Below are 15,833 nucleotides of genomic sequence, written 5' to 3'. Positions count from 1 at the left end.
GAGCATGACCTGAGCTGAAGGCAGCCACTTAACCGACTAAGCCACCCAGGCATCCCTGTGTTAACAATTTTAAACATGGTTAACTTGGTAATACATCTGTGAGCCTCTCAGTATGCTCAAAGTTTGGCCTACTCTAATAAACATATAAGTGACTTGCAATAATGATAATAATTACTACCAATTATTCTCCAGCTATTTCTTATGCATGATTGTAGGCACCTTATTTACATTAGCATTGCTCTTTGAATAAACCACCAAAAGAAGGCATTATTGTCTTTATTTTATAGTTAAGGAAACTGAGGCTAAAAAGAGTAAATAACTTCGTCCAAGATCATTAGCTAGAAAAATAATAGAGTCAAGCATCAACTGTAGCCCACAGGTTCCCCCCTGTGCAGCACTTAATTATAGTTTCCTACTTGATTTTAACACAACTAAAGAACAGTTACCACTTGTTGAATGAACTGTTAATTAATGTTTCATGCTTTTGAGAGTTATTTTCACCTTTCTTTCCTCATCTGATTAAGAGTATTTTCGAGTCCTTTTATCTTGCTTTTACCCAGAAATGTAATTTAAAATAATAACTAATAATAATAATGATGATAACCTTATAACTCTAGCAAATTTAAGTCCCATTTAACACCAATAAAACTTTATTGTCTTTAAAAAAATAATAATACACTGGAGGGAAAAAACCCACAGTTGATTCACTGCCCCTTACGTTTAGGAAGGATGAGGGGTTCTGATGAGTGAACAGTAAGGAGGGGTTTGTGCGAGCTGCTATTGACTGTTCATTTTCCCTCTCAGCCCAGACGGATCAAACGACATTACCCACGGCAATTAATTTTCCTGTGCCTCAGTCCTTCAGCAAAGCAGAGATTAAACTATGAATTTCCAAAGGGCGAAGAGGGTAACTTACTCTTCTTTCTAGTCCCAGTATCTACCTCAGTAAAGGTTGTTGAGCTAAACGCAGTGGGGAGTAATGCCAAGATGAGGGTGAAAGTTAAGAGCAAGATCTGAAAGATGACATCGTACCGGTTCTGACTCCATTTCTGCAAACCGGGAGATGACGACTGGGCTTTCTCTCCAGGTCTCTCCCTTGCATCTTTATATTTGATGCCGCAGGCTGGTTTCCGGGATTCCAAAGAACTAGGACATAGTAATGCGCCGAGCTTTCCTCTTTAGTTGCAGACTAATCCCGCTTGGTTACCAGATGCTGCTGTAAGAGAAGAGACTCATAGGAGGCAGAGTGGCGTCGAGGTGCAGGGGTGTGCATATCTCTTCCCAACTGCGTGCTCAGTGACTTCACGTTGATAGCAGTGAAGGATTTTTTTTCCCTCTAGTTTTAAGGGTTCCTGCAGTAGGAAAGACTAAAGTTCTTTATGAGGAAACTATTGTTATTATATCTCATTATTACTTATAATAAACAAGTGTTTTGTAGGAAACTCTGCTTGTCAGCGTATCACTCCAGATCCCAATCTTTCAGATAAACCCCATATCAGGTGTTGGCATGTAGAAGACTGTGTTTTTAGCTTAAGCTAGTGGTTCTCAAAGTGTTGTTTTGGGACTAGCAGCATTGCCCAGTAATTTGTTGAAAATGCAAATTTTTGGTCTCCACCCCAGACCAATTGGATCAGAAAGTCTGGGGATGCCAGTTTTTACCAAGTCCAATACCAAGCATTTCTGACACACTGGCTTGGACTTTGTCTTACCATAAGGTCTTGGCAATGAGAATCTGGTAAAAATGCTGAAGTTATGCCAAAATAGCCTCTCCCATCCTTCTGAAATCTTGATTCAATAAACATTCCTTAATAGAGCCTCATGAAATGTTCTTTTATGTATTATTTAAATCTCTGATATACTATGTGTTAATCAACAATTTTCCAGAGTGAGACTGCGTTCAGTCAACAGAGTGCTGTCTTTATCATTTGTTGAAAATATTTCTAACATTCTACCTTAAATCCTACTAAACAGATGAAAATCCACAGAAATTCTCTTAAGAAACGTCCAGAGAACTACTTAACAGTTCTGCTCTCATTGATCAATTCTCTGTGCAAACATGAGAAGAGAGTTTGTCTTGTTACTATACCGACTGAATATAAAGGTGAAAGTTGGTTAACTTACAGAAAGAGAGTCACGTTTCAGGTACACAAATGAAAGGGCTGGGGTGCAAGGAGGAGAGAGACTTTGAAAGGCATTTGACAGGGGAAGGTCGTATTCCCCAGGGAGGCCTGTCAGGCAGCTCTGTCGACAACAAAAAGAAGAAAACAAATAAATTGGAGGTTGTGTGAATGTCTCAAGACCAGAATATAAATCCGTAGGACATGGAGAGAAGTAAATATCAGTAATTCACATTCTCACAAGGTGTTTTAGGCTGGTATCTTCTAGCTATGCCAGAATGAAAAGGAAAAAAAAAAAAAGTAATACGTAGGTAGAATCTTCCAGACGTTGGTCTGGCATTCACCTTTGATGCATAATGCCGACCCTTCAAAACACCACGGCAGGCACAATAGGGCCGACTGATGGAAACAAAGACAATGTGTGACAAGACTCAAGACTCCTACATCTAGAAATGGATCTAACACTCAGAGAACTTTTCATCCCTGTCTAACTCTAACTCACCAGAGAGAATGCAGCATTCACTCTGAGCAGAAAAAGAATGTCTTTAGACAGAAGGTGGAATGTAGGACTTGGGTTTTATTTTGATGCTAATGAACTGTAGAAACATGCATCTAAAAATTGATTGAAGATGATAGTAGTCGTCTTTTTTCCCATTTAAAAACAAAAACAAAAAACCATCCCAAGCTTGTGTTATCCGTCTGTACATGAACTAAATCTTCCCAGGCTCTTAAAGCCCACCTGTCCTTTCCCCAGTGCCACCCCGTTCTTGTTTGGCTGTGTGCTCAGTGACACCACCTGTCCACCCCAGACCTGGGTGTCTGGTCCAATGAGAGCCTTCTTGAAAACCTTACATAACTGCTTTTTTTCCTGTTCCATGGGCCTCACCTCACTGAATCTAATGGAAGTTCTGGCCCAGAATCCAGGAATGTTGTCCAGAGAGACCTGGCAGGTCTCGCTGCTCATTAACATGAGCTCCTCCTCCCTGCCTGGGAAGTCAGAACACCCTGTCTTCCTGGGGTGTCTGTTGGCCTGCCAGCTCAGGAAACGAGACCCTTCGTCTGGCATGAGAAGTCTGGATTCCTCCCCATGGCCATAAAGTCTTCAGTTTTAAGTTTCAATAAATACTAGTCTTCTCAAAGGTGCTAAACACCAATAAACTGTCTGATAAAGAAGTATTGCTCCACCACGTAAATCTGTAGGTGAGAAAAAGAAGGTCCCTCCTCCTGGAGCCTCCTGAGCCCTGGCAGAAGGCTAAGAAATGAAAGCGTGTTGAATGTCTTCAGGTTTTATAACAAAGACCCTAGACAGGGGCCTAAAAGCAAAATCCCCAACTCCTAAAGGCTTATCAGTTTCATAATATTTAGACATGTTTTGATGTACCATGAAAATTATAAGAAGTCTGTATGAAATGATTTCTGCTCAAAAGAATCAGAAGTTTTTCATTAACTGGGCCACTTCCTTGGCTCTTTTCTGTTTTCACTAGACTCTCTCTGGATGGTCTCACATTTCTGATGGTTTCAGTGACTTCACATGTATACTGATGATTAACCAGTGCTCGTCTCCCACTCAGACCTCCGTCCTGAGCTTGAGGCCCATGCGGCTGAGCCTTGAATCCCTGGGGGCAGCATCATTTTCCACTCCCATTCTGCTCTTCCTCTTGTGTCTCCCTAAATGTCAGCGCCATCGCCCCGGCAGCTCAAGTCACATCGCTGCAAAGCACCTTCCTGGCCCCTCCCGCCCCTACAGCCTTCATCTTGGAGCCTAAGGATTTGGTTTCCCTCCTATGGCTTCAGCACACCCACAGTCTCTCCCGCTGCTAGCTATGCTAGCTGAGCTCAGGCAGTCACCTTCCTCCACGGATGCATCAGGCCTTCTCGGCTGCTCTTCCCTTCCCAATCCGTCTTCACAGCCAGAAGGACCATTCTAAAATGCAGTGCAGGTCGTACCAATCCGTGGTGCCAAACGTCTTCAATGGAAACAAAAGTCGTTTGTGACTCACCTCCCATCCATCTCTGTAAACACATCTTTCACTGTTTCTTCTCTCGTCTTCTGCACTGGGGCTATGGGAGCCCTCAAATGTTTACTCTGCCTTTCTCCTTCCTACTAGTATGTCCTCTACTCTTCCTCACATCCTTCTCCCAACTGATTTCTACCTAGCCTTCAAAACCCATCACCCTTCAGGAAGTGTCCCCAAGTTGCCTTTGGATTGATCACCCCTCCTGGGTCTTACAGCAGATGAGGTCCTAGTACTTAGTGGTAGTCTGACTTCATTGTTGTCTCTTTCCCCACTGCACTGGCAGAGAGCTCTCTGAAGTCTGAGGCTATGTCTTCTCAGCTGTCAATTCCCAGAGCCATGCCCAGGGTCTGGCTAGCGTATGTCCTCAAAACAGTTCTGTCGGTCGACTAAGAGAAATACCCAAGAATAAGGTTATATGTTCCTCTGTGCCTTCTTGCTGGAAACTGGCCTAAATTAAGGTTCCAAAGAAGTAGATACTACTGTAGGGGAAAAATTCATTCAAGGAAGACACAGAATCCGATTTTAAGATGTGGGTCAGTTAGGCCTGATGAATAGAATATGTCTTTCATGAAGGCAAAGAGGAGAGTCTTGGCAAGTGCCAACTTCACAGCAGCCTCTGGGGCCAAAGACAGTTATATGAGAGAGCTGGACCCTGGGCACCTGCAGACAGACATGAACAGGAGTGTATGGGCACATGTTTAGGGACTTAACACTCTGTAGAGAAGCAAGTTGAGAAACCTCCATCTGGTTTGTTGCCAACAAACAAACAAACAAACAAACAAAAAAGGAGGTATTTTTTCTATTGTTTCAGTGCTGTAAATTCTTAATGTGAAAATACATAATAAGCACCTCCAGGCCTGATCAAACTTATACCTCAATTAGATCATTTTAAAAAATAAATTTTGAGAAAGAAATCCAACCCTGACTTGGGAATGTCCACCATGTTGTGGGCTGCACACCTAACTTCAGGGTCATTACTTCTGCACCTGCTAGTGCTTTGCCCGAAAAGCTGCCTCCCTGGGTCCTACCTACTCTGTTTTCTACCCAGCTCTCTCCAACCTGGGCCATACTCATGCATTTTCATGCTGCATCTCTCCCCTGGGAATGTCACTGTTAAGTTATCAGCTGTCCTAATGATGGAAAAGCCTGTACTAAAAGGAGGCTTGGCTTTTGGCTTCACAGCCCAGTAGAAACCCAAACAACTCTCAACTTGGGAACCTATGAGGGCACAAGCAACTTATTGATTATGTTCAGGGGAGAATAGGATAGAAGCATTACCTTCAAATGCTATGTTGGCATGGTAAATAAACAGCTCTCCTCCCCTGGGGTGTAAAGCTAGCCCTAGGGGTAGAAAATGATCACCAAACCAGTCATTTACTGACTTGCTAGGTGACACTCAGCTACGCTTCCAGCATCTGTCTCTAGGAAACTTGTGCTTATCAGAAAATACAATTCTGTTGCTTTTGGTTTCTGTCCTGAAGAAGAACTTAGCAACATTTTGATCTTTCCAAAATTAAGTGTGAATAGATACGTTTGATTAGAAAATTCTGAATCACATTTACAAAACTCTAATGCAGTAAAAAAAAAAAAAAATCTGGTTTGACAAAACAGTTGAGTATCTTTTTCTCTCAAAGTTGTCATTCCTTCTCCCAGCCTCCTCCTTCCCTTTGTGGGGGGATCACTTCCTTTCTCTCCCTGGCCACTGTCCTCCTGTCAGTCATGCTTTAGCCACGATGTGCAGATTCTGCTGGACTATACCTTTCCTTCTGCCTCTTTCCCTGACTTTGCCTACATCATCTCAGCTCTGGCCCACCTGATAGATTAATTTTGCTTTGATTAGTAAAATGATATCCCGGCATTCTCACCGCCAACCGACCCAACACCACTGCTCTTCTTTCTGAAATGTGTCTCGAATCATGTCATTTGGTCTAAGAATTTTAAGGAAGTCCCATTACTCCCTAAATCAATCCTACATCCCTGGGTTTTTTTTTTTTTTTAACTATGTTTTTAAAAGTTTTTATTTATTTATTTGAGAGAGAGACAGTGAGAGAGAGCATGAGAGGGGAGAAGGTCAGAAGGAGAAGCAGACTCCCTGTGGAGCTGGGAGCCCGATGTGGGACTCAATCCCAGGACTCCAGGATCATGACCTGAGCCAGAGGCAGTTGCTTAACCAACTGAGCCACCCAGGCGCCGACCCCTCCCCCGCCCCCCCGGGATTTTTAACTGACCGTTCTGCTCTATATTTTGTTATTTCAACTACAGTTATATATTGGCTACTCTTCCCCCACAATTGGCACCAGCCTAACTCTGTGCGATTGCTTGGGCTGTTCACCCAAACTACCTCGTATGAGTGCTGGTTTCATTATTTACTAGCTTTGTGCTTCTGTTTCCTCATTTCTAATATGAGGATCATAAGCACCTACTTCCTCAGGTTTTGTGATGATTGCACGAGGAAATCCATACAAAGCCCTTCGAAGATCACCAGCACAAAGTCAGTAGTCAGTAAATGTCCACGATCATTATCTTGATTATCATCATCCCTTTCAGGGACCATTTCAAATCCACCTCTTTAGTGAAGTCTTTTTAAATTGCCCGATTCAATGTTATTTTTCCCCCTTTTTGTACTTCTCTGAATGGCGTTCGCCATATAAAGCCCTGCCTTAGAATAGTGCCTGCACTTATCTCGGCCTCGACTGGACTCTACCCTTGGTGAGGATCATTGTGTACTCTAAAGGACCTCGGACAGCACCTGGCGCATCAAAAGGGCTTAATAAATACCAGGTCAATTGAAAGAAATTGATTTTACTATTTTAAAAAGGCTGTTCCTCAAGCCGAGAAAGGAAGAACACAGACAGATAAGTAAATGAAATGAGCACCTCGATAACAAGGCTGTTACTGGGGAAAGACGCTGAGATTGATGTCATGAGAATGCACAACTGTCCCTGATAACGCCCTTTCGTCCCTGTCCTCCCTTGCAGGTCTGCTTAGTGGCCTATCTTGGTTTGTTTATGCTTTGTGTCTCATATCAAGTTGACGAAAGGACATGGATCCAGTTTGCTATGAAAGTAAGTTGTCATTTTTCTTTCTCTTTTATCATCACATAGAAAAAAACCCCACAAGTACAAAATAAAAGAATGCTTTTTAAGGGGTTGCATATCAGATTATTCTAGAAATTGCATTGTTACACAGGCCAAAAAAATGTTTTAGGAGTGCATTCCTCCAGACCCCAAAGATAATGCTGATTTTTTTAAAGTCTTAATTTCCATGCACTAGGTTGGCCCAGAGCATATGAAATCTGTCCTTCAGTGCCCTTACAAAGAATATTGAAAATTCATCAGTTCAGCAAAATACTTGGCCAGGGAAAAGGTGTCTCTATTAGTTCCCACTTCCATATCTTGGGGGTTTTTTAGAATATTTTAATAATGAGGCAGTCTAAGTGTATTTCCTCTTGTAGGTGGGATCACTGAGACAGAAAAAGTACATTGGGTGCATCCAAATGATCTGTGCCAAGAGTCTGAGGGTAAAGGGGGGGCAGGGAAGGGATTTGCATGGCTTAACAAGTGTGTGTCTTTCCCATGCATGTATTTTTTTTTCTTCCATTAAAGATGGTGCATTTGGTTGGAACCAATTCAAGTACACAGCATTTTCACTACACAGTAAAATCTGCTCCAGAGGGAAACAGAGACACACCCTTTTAGAGTTTAGGGAGATAAACACCCAACTCAGCAATCAGAGCTAGTAGAAATCAAATTCCTACATTTTCTTTCAACTATTTGTAGCAGAGAACAAAACGGTTTCTGTACTGTTAGTTTGTTGAGGGTTTTGTGTATGTGTATGTGCTTGTGTGTGTGTCCATTCACACTGTTTACTTTTCTTTTGTAAGAAAACACATAACTGGATACTGCTTTGCTCAAACAAGAAAACAGCACACAAGAGTAAGTCAGCTCTTATTTAGAAATTAAGAAGATGCAGAAAAGATATTTTGTATTCTAGTATAATTGAAGCGGTCGACATAAAAAAGCAAAATGCTTATATGTATGTGTATTTAAATCATGTTGTAAAAGAATAATTAATGGAATGAAAATGTTCACATTATATTAAACAGCCAAAATAACCTGGCTCCACAAAATGTATGGTATCATCCTACGGAATAAAAAAAAACAAAAATAGCTCTTAGTGCAGAGAAAAAAATAGTTATCTTTGAGTGGTGGGAAGACAACGGAGGTCTGTAGTCTTTTGCTCTAATTTTGTAATGTTCTCCAATAGTTAGATCTAACCTTTCTAATTTGAAAAAATAAGGGATTCTATTTTTTTTTTGAAGATTTTATTTATTTATTTGACACAGAGAGAGAGCACAAGTAGGCAGAGAGTCAGACGGTGGGGGGCGGGGGCGGAGAAGCAGGCTCCCCACTGAGCAGAGAGCCCATTCCCGGGCTGGATCCCAGGACCCTGAGATCACGACCTGAGCTGAAGGCAGAGGTTTAATCCACTGAGCCACCCAGGTGCCCCGGGATTCTATTTTTTTTTAAATTGATAGAATTTCATGGATATGCCTACATTTGGAAATTTTACTTTTTCTGAGGGTTTTTCTTAAAAGAAGACCAGATAGAGCAGACATCAGTCCATGTTTACTTTTTTTGTAGAGGTCTGACTAAACACAGCAAAGTTTAGTGATGATTAAAAAAAAAAAAAAAAAAGCCAGAAAGCCTAGTAAGAAGTGCCCTGTTAAATTACAGGAACCTCTTTGACTGGGGTAAAAAGTGTTCTCTGCTAGGTTCATCAGCTTATGTGAAATGCCCTCATTTCCCCTCCAGATGACCCAGCAGAAGCACCCGCATCAGCTTCAGGGAGACCCCGGAAGCCGCCTCAACACCTGCACTTAAAATAAGGAGCAAGGACAAAAATAAAATAAAATAAAGAAGTCAGTGCCAATGTCAGCCAGGTTGAGAATTCCCCACTAGGAAGATCTCATTAGCTACCTTTTCCCCCCAACCTGTGACAGACATTGATAAATACGGAGGCGCTTTTCCCTTCTCCTGAATGTGACCTTTAGTGATGCTTGCTGCCAGCTCTCTAAGGTGCCCGCTATATTATCTTCAGGTCTAAAAGGAGCTTCAGTCAATCTCCAGGGTTTCCAAAGGCACAAACAAGTTACAGCCGACTTTCCTTGTGCCTCCACATCATTGCAAGGTGCGGGGGGCGGGGGGGGGTACGAAATGCACCTTGGTGAGGTGCTTCTCACTAGCATAACCGCATTTTCGTGCCTGCCTATTGATGCCCTGGCCTGAGCTCTGTTGCAGATCCCCCCTCCCCCCCCCCCCCCCGCTGCTGTTAGAGACCCAGATGGCCCGGGCGGTCGCTCAGGGTATCACCGCGGCTCTCTGCAGCCTGAGCACGCGCGCACGCAGACACCGCTCCCTCCCTCCCGGAGGCAACAGCCGCGGGACTTGTTCCATCTCCGGCGACCACTGGCCTCCCGGCGACGCCGCTGGCGCGCTCCTTCCCTCTCCCCGGGCCCTGCCGGCGGCCTTGGCGGGCCTCTTGGGGCCTGGGCTTGGGCCTCCTGCCTTTCCTCGTGACCCCGTCTTCTCGGGGCTCACCTGGCCGATTTTCAGAAACGTGTGCGGGTCTCGTGCTTGGCGGCCCTCCCGGGCACATTCCCCGCGAGAGCTTTTGAGGCGCGGTCGCCGTGTGCCCACGGGCAGAAGGTCCCCGGGCTGCCGCCGCCCCCGCTGCTGCGGCTTCCCGGCTCGGGCCGCTGGGGAGGGTCATTAAATCGAAGCCGCGCGGCCCTGCTCCCCGAGTCTCGGAGCGCGGAGGCTGCGGCCGGGTACCCATCAGAGGCCGCGAGCGAGCGGAGCGCGCCGGGCGCCGCTGTTACATAAGCGCCGGGGCCTCTGCACTGCTCCCACCCCGCGGACCCCCCACCCCGGCACCCTCCCATCCCGCGGACCCCCACCACCCCGGCACTCCCGCCCCCTCCCACCCCGGGGTTCGGGCGCCAGACGCGCGGGCCGACGCGGGCAAGACAGATGCGTCCCGGCCCCGCTTCTCTCAGGATGTATTTGCTCGCATTCCCAAGGTCATCGCCCACACTTTCATGGGTAGTTTATTCGTGCCGTGTAGGTAAAACAAGCCACTCGATTTTAAATTACAGATTCTCACCCAGAAGCTTGTTGCTGTCAGCTGAAGTAAAAGCCATGGAGGAAAAAAGTGCTGTAGCGCAGGCAGAGGTAGCCCCCAGGCTGGGGGGCGATCAAATATGTATTCGTGTCTTACACGGATAAGAAATTTGATTCTGTGGCTCCCGCCTGTTGACTGGGCCTGATGTTTTCACACGGTGGGAGAAGCAGAGTCGCAGCGGGTGAGAGACACACCGATGGAAATGCATTCACCTTCCAAGGGCTGAGTGGCTTGGCTTTTGTTTGTGCTCTCACTGGCTTCCAGCACCTTTAAGATGCTCAATTAAGATTGAGCAAGCCCTGTGTGTGTGTGTGTGTGTGTGTGTGTGTGTGTGTGTGTGTGAGAGAGAGTGTTTACATCCTTTCTTTGAGCCAAGTATGCCTGTTACTCCCACGTGACAGAGAATAAGACAAAGCCAGTAGAGTTGATATCCTAAGAGTCTGGAGAACTGACAGCTCTCTCCATCTCTAGTAATTTGTTTATGGATTTCACAAATGCTTAAATAGTGCTAGTTTGTACTAGATGCAGCTCTAAACCCTTTACAGATATCAGTTCTTTGGGTGCTTATAAAAACCAAGGCTTAAAGGTGATCATCATCCCAAGCTTAAAGGTGAAGAAATGTAGGTACACATGGGATTGATTAGTTTGCCCTAGGTCTGTAGCTAAGAAGGGGAGAATCAGGATTCCAATGTGGGCAGTCTGGCTCCCCTGTTTGTGCTCCTGACCATCGCTCTGCTGTGCACTTGGTAAATGTCTCAGGCAAATCTTTTAATATATAAACCAAAAGGTGATCTTTTAAAAATAGGCAAAATTCTCATTTCAGCAAATGGATTTCTGTGATTACGAGCGAATCCTCTTTTTGCAACCATCCGAATTATTTGCAAATTGAGAAGAGGGATTATTGTTATTGCTTCAAGATATCGTCCCACTGAATGTCACAGAAATCTACTGAGTATGTATGTGTGTGTTGGAGGTAGGAGGGTTATTGCAAGACCTCCTCAGTTCCATCCATTGATGGCAAGAAAATGTGCAGACAAAACTCCAGTTGGGGCCATTCTACTAAGCAGATGACTCTCAGGTGGGAAATTATCCCTTTAATTTGGGCCTTCCCTGCTGGTAAAGGCACCAATGTATCCACATCCCCAAAGCAAATAGTTCCCAGTTCCATGCTGCCTGCACTGGAAACACGGCTCCGGTGGGCACACTTTAATCTGGCTCTTGGTATCAGGAGTTTGAAGTCGATCGTCAGACCCAAAGATTTCAGAACCACCCAGAATATTTCATATATTCTGCCCCTATGGTCCCCCCAAAATAAACTCATACTCTTTAGCCTGAGCACTATAGTGTTTGCAGAAAGCATGACCACTGAAAATTTAGAGAGAGGATGAGTTCAATAACACATATTCAATCTTTCCTTTTTAAATTGTTAATGGTGCCCATTAGTATTTATGTGCTTCCCTTTCTCCAAGGGAGACTAGACATGTTGCATAGAAGTTCTCCTTGTTGTGTCCCTGAGATAGAAGACATTGCAATAAACTGTTTCACAGATGAAACAAGTGGGTTCCAACTGACAATTCTTCAAGTGATTGAAGAGGAAGGGTAGTGTGTGTGTTTACGATATATTTGATGAGAAAATCCAGAGAAGCCGGGCTTCTTGGTTGTGCAGCTGTGCTAAGGCAAGATGGTTTAGCCAGTGGGTTCCACTCCCCTCCCGTGCCCTCAGTCAAGCTTTCAGGCAAACCAGACACCTGATTAGGGCATCAGCACACATGCACACACACAAGAAAGAAAAAAAGTACATTTTTAAGTATTCTGTATTTAAGACTTGAAAGCACTTGAATTTGTCACCATGTGGAGAATCACTTGGAGGACTTTTAAACACATGTTTTATAATCTGAGTTATGTGTTTTTATTTTAAATGACAGATCGCTGGAAGTGGAGAGAGTGCATAATCTTTTCAGAGCTACTTTAATCTGAACCTGGACATGAGTAGAATTAATATTACTTTGAGGAGTTCATCTTCACCAGAACTGCTCTATGAGCAGCTTTTAACTATGGAATGCAAATCTCACACAAAGAACTGGGTTCAAGTGCACCAGTCCCAACAGCTGGGGACTCTATTCCTTATCTAGACCCTCAGCAGGTGGGACCATGAAGAGAAACGTTTCCAGTAGGTTAGTGCAATCCCAGGAACATTTCTTGTTCTATAAAATGCTTTATATGGTGACTGTGTCAACAAGGACTCTCAATTTTTGATTAACACATTTCAGGTGTAAGCTAAATGTCCTCTTCCGGGATTCCATGGTTCTTTAGCAGCAGAGTTTAGCTCTTGAACCAGACTTTTCCATCACAAGGCTGTCACATAGGCCAATGGTGTTCAGAATCTCTTGGCAGCTATAAAGGGCCATTTGGGGCTTATTTTTATGCTCAGGAACTACATGGTTATAGGTGATGAAGCTGACATTCAGTCATCTACCTTCTGGAACCAAAATTTTTTTCCAGCAACCTCTTACTGGGGATCCTGGCATTCCTGGACACAGGTTGGCAATCACTATATTGAACACCACTGTTTTTATTAACCCATATTGCCAGTTGGTCAATCACGGCCACTTCTGGCCAACATAGTGTTTCCATTGCATACGTGTTCTTTACTTCCCAGTCTTTTTGCAATCTTCAGGTGAGCAGTTTTTGAGGTCCGGAAACAGTCACAGCCTGCCTTTTAGGGACAGCTCTCATGTTTGGGAGTCATCTAAACAGGCTGCTACATCCAGAATCATCCCACAATCAAGCTAACATTGTTGGCTTAATCTATGAAAAGCACCCAACATCCGTAGGGCAAATCAACATAGGATCCGGGCTTAAGGACTGCTCACGATCAAATTCCTCTGCCTTGGGGATCAAATTCCTCTGCCTTGGGGACTCCGTTTCTGAGGTGAAAACAGCCCCTCCCTCAGGACCTTCCTGATGAGAGAAGAGAAACCCCAGCTTTGATGCATTAGCTTTGTCACGAGTCATCCCGTGTTCTTTGGTAACTGGAAGGGTTCTGTTCTGCTTTCTCACAGCTGTTGTACTTTCTGCTGAGTGCCGTGGGCCTGACAGTCTGCGTGCTGGCCGTGGCCTTTGCTGCCCACCACTACTCGCAGCTCGCCCGGTTTTCCTGCGAAACGGCTCTCGACGCCTGCCGCTGCAAGGTGCCCTCCGAGGAGCCCCTCAGCAGGACCTTTGTGTACAGGGATGTGACGGACTGCACCAGCATCACGGGCACTTTCAAACTGTTCTTGCTCATCCAGATGATTCTTAACTTGCTCTGTGGCCTTGTGTGCTTGCTGGCCTGCTTTGTGATGTGGAAACACAGGTACCAGGTTTTTTACGTGGGGGTCAGAATGTGCTCCCTCAGGGCTTCTGAAGGTCAGCAGCAAAAGGTCTAACGTTCTCGCTCATGGGTGGGAGACGAAGCAGCCCACTGCCGAGCTGAGGTCAGAAAAGAGAAAGGGAAGGAAGGAAGAGAGAGAGAGGAGGAAAAAAAAAAAAACAGGAAAAAAAAAACTTTTGACAGTAACTAATAGTTCTAAATGAATATTTTTGTATTTTTCAGGAAATAAAAGCATCTCTTCAGGTTTCTATAGTATTTTTAAAAACCCTTACAGGGAAATTAAGATCCAAACTGACTTTGGGACATTAAAAAAACACGGAACAGGGAAAGAACGGCATGTCTATCTTTGCTGTCTGGAGTGTATCCCTCCTATAGCTGTCCCCCGCTTCCTGAAAGTTGAGCAGTCCCATGAAAACTTTTGTAAACCGAAATGGTGTAAAGGGAGAGGCTGTTCTGTAGAAGCAAAAAAATCTTCAGCTTTCTTTCAGTTAGCAGAAATGGGTGCTCATCTAGATAGTTTTGTAGAGTGGGGAAAACCTGCCCTGATTTTATTCCTCATTTGTATAATCTTCTTTCCTGCAAGTTCAGTTTATAGTGTGAATTGGCATTTCAGACCCACGTGGTAAATTTTGCCCTCTTTTCCAGAACCTCCCACCTCCCCGCCATGATCTGCCCTAAGTCTCGGAGAAAGGCAGGGGTTGGGGGAGGAGAGCTGAACAGCCAGGTTGAGCCTCTCTATTTTCGCTGGTGGAGATGTCTTCAAGGCATGAAACAGCTTGAAGGAGCAGAGAAGAGGAAGAGACTTCGAAAAGGCGCGATAATTATAAACACCTGGGCTGGGGCGGAGGCCCTTTTCTCCTTAGCTCCCTGAGTTTGGCTCCACAAGTGGATCCCTTGCTAAATGCTTTGGATGATTGTCTGCTTCTCAATAATTGAAAGTTGGTGGTAGTTGTCTTCCTAATGATGTAGAAGGCTCAAAAATAATTACATTATGCTTCTATTCTATCATCTAAAACAAATCATTAAAACTAATTTCTACCTAATTGTTAATTATAATTATGCTCCAAAGCCTACTTAATGAGCCCTGGCTGTTCTTACGTAGTAGCACCATCAGAGAAATTACTCTCACAAGAGAGGAGGCTTAAAGATTCTTTCTTCTGAAAGCCAAGCTTGACAAGGGAGAAGGGAAATTTTTTTTATTAATAGCTCAGGTTAAAAATACTCATTTAAACAAAAGCAAGAGCATTTGTAATGAGCAATGTTTGTACAAATAGCACATTTGTGATATGTTGTGGAGTATCTCTCTTGGCAGCTAAGTCCTTTTGAGGAAGACTGGGGATGGCCATGTGTTCCATTCATTAAAGTGTATCTGATTTGTAATCCTACTATTGACTTGTAAGCACAGTCCCCCCCGGAGACTTCAACTCCTGTTTTGAAGTCCTGATTTAAGCATCTGCCCGTTGACTTGGAAGGTAGTTTTTATTTTGTTCTGTTTTTAAGTTACCACAACTTAAAAAAAAAAAAAAAAAGAAAAGAAAAGCACAAGTACCCTATGGTGGGAATCTTTTCTCTCTTATTATCAAGTTCTGAACAATATCCATGTTTTAAGGACGGAGCTCAGAATGCAAATTCATGCAGCATAAATGTTATCAAGATCTTTCTCTACTAGCATGCTCTAGTGAAATCAGAGATTCAAGATAATAATGGAGATGAATTTGCCTCTCCACATTGCCTATTGATAGACTCCACTAGTCATGAAATTCAAACCTAAAAGAAAAGCATTTTCTTGTTTGCCTTAGAAGATAGTCGAACAATCCCATTGATTGCGACAGTAGTGTCAATTTCTGCACAATATAAATATCCAAGTAAAGAGAGAAACGTTAAGTCAGTTGGAGGATTGTAAATAGCTTTTACGTTCTCCAGATAAAACACCTGATTAACAGATGTGAAAACCTTTTTTATGTATTGACTCGCTTTAAAAATGGCCTTCCTGCACAAGAGCTCAGGCCAAAAATTCACATCGGAGGGCTTAGTGGATAAGACTCTGGGGCAGAGGTTTGATCACACACAAAAACTACAGCGAGAGAACACCAAGCATCCTGATGACAACCTGAAAAATACTCTGTGCACTGTTAAAAAAAC

The 15,833-nt window shown here is 44.0% G+C and overlaps 1 protein-coding gene across 2 annotated transcripts in view; it reads left to right on the top strand.

The window, feature by feature from the left end:
* SSPN (sarcospan) overlaps positions 1-15,203 on the top strand; it is a 34,835-nt gene extending 19,632 nt beyond the window's left edge. Inside the window, exons 2-4 of one of the 2 annotated variants that reach the window (XM_080811293.1) lie at positions 7,114-7,200; positions 13,381-13,673; positions 14,337-15,203. In XM_080811293.1, the coding sequence (XP_080667419.1) occupies positions 7,114-7,200; positions 13,381-13,673; positions 14,337-14,562 (606 nt within the window). In that variant the 3' untranslated portion in view covers positions 14,563-15,203. Of the gene's footprint in view, positions 1-7,113; positions 7,201-13,380; positions 13,838-14,336 lie in introns of those variants that run through there. The other variant, XM_080811294.1, reaches the window with a different exon arrangement.
* The last annotated feature ends 630 nt before the right edge of the window (positions 15,204-15,833 follow it).

This window comes from Martes martes, assembly GCF_963455335.1.
Source record: "Martes martes genome assembly, chromosome: 8".
Taxonomy (NCBI): domain Eukaryota; kingdom Metazoa; phylum Chordata; class Mammalia; order Carnivora; family Mustelidae; genus Martes; species Martes martes.
This window is presented reverse-complemented; position numbering and strand designations above follow the sequence as displayed.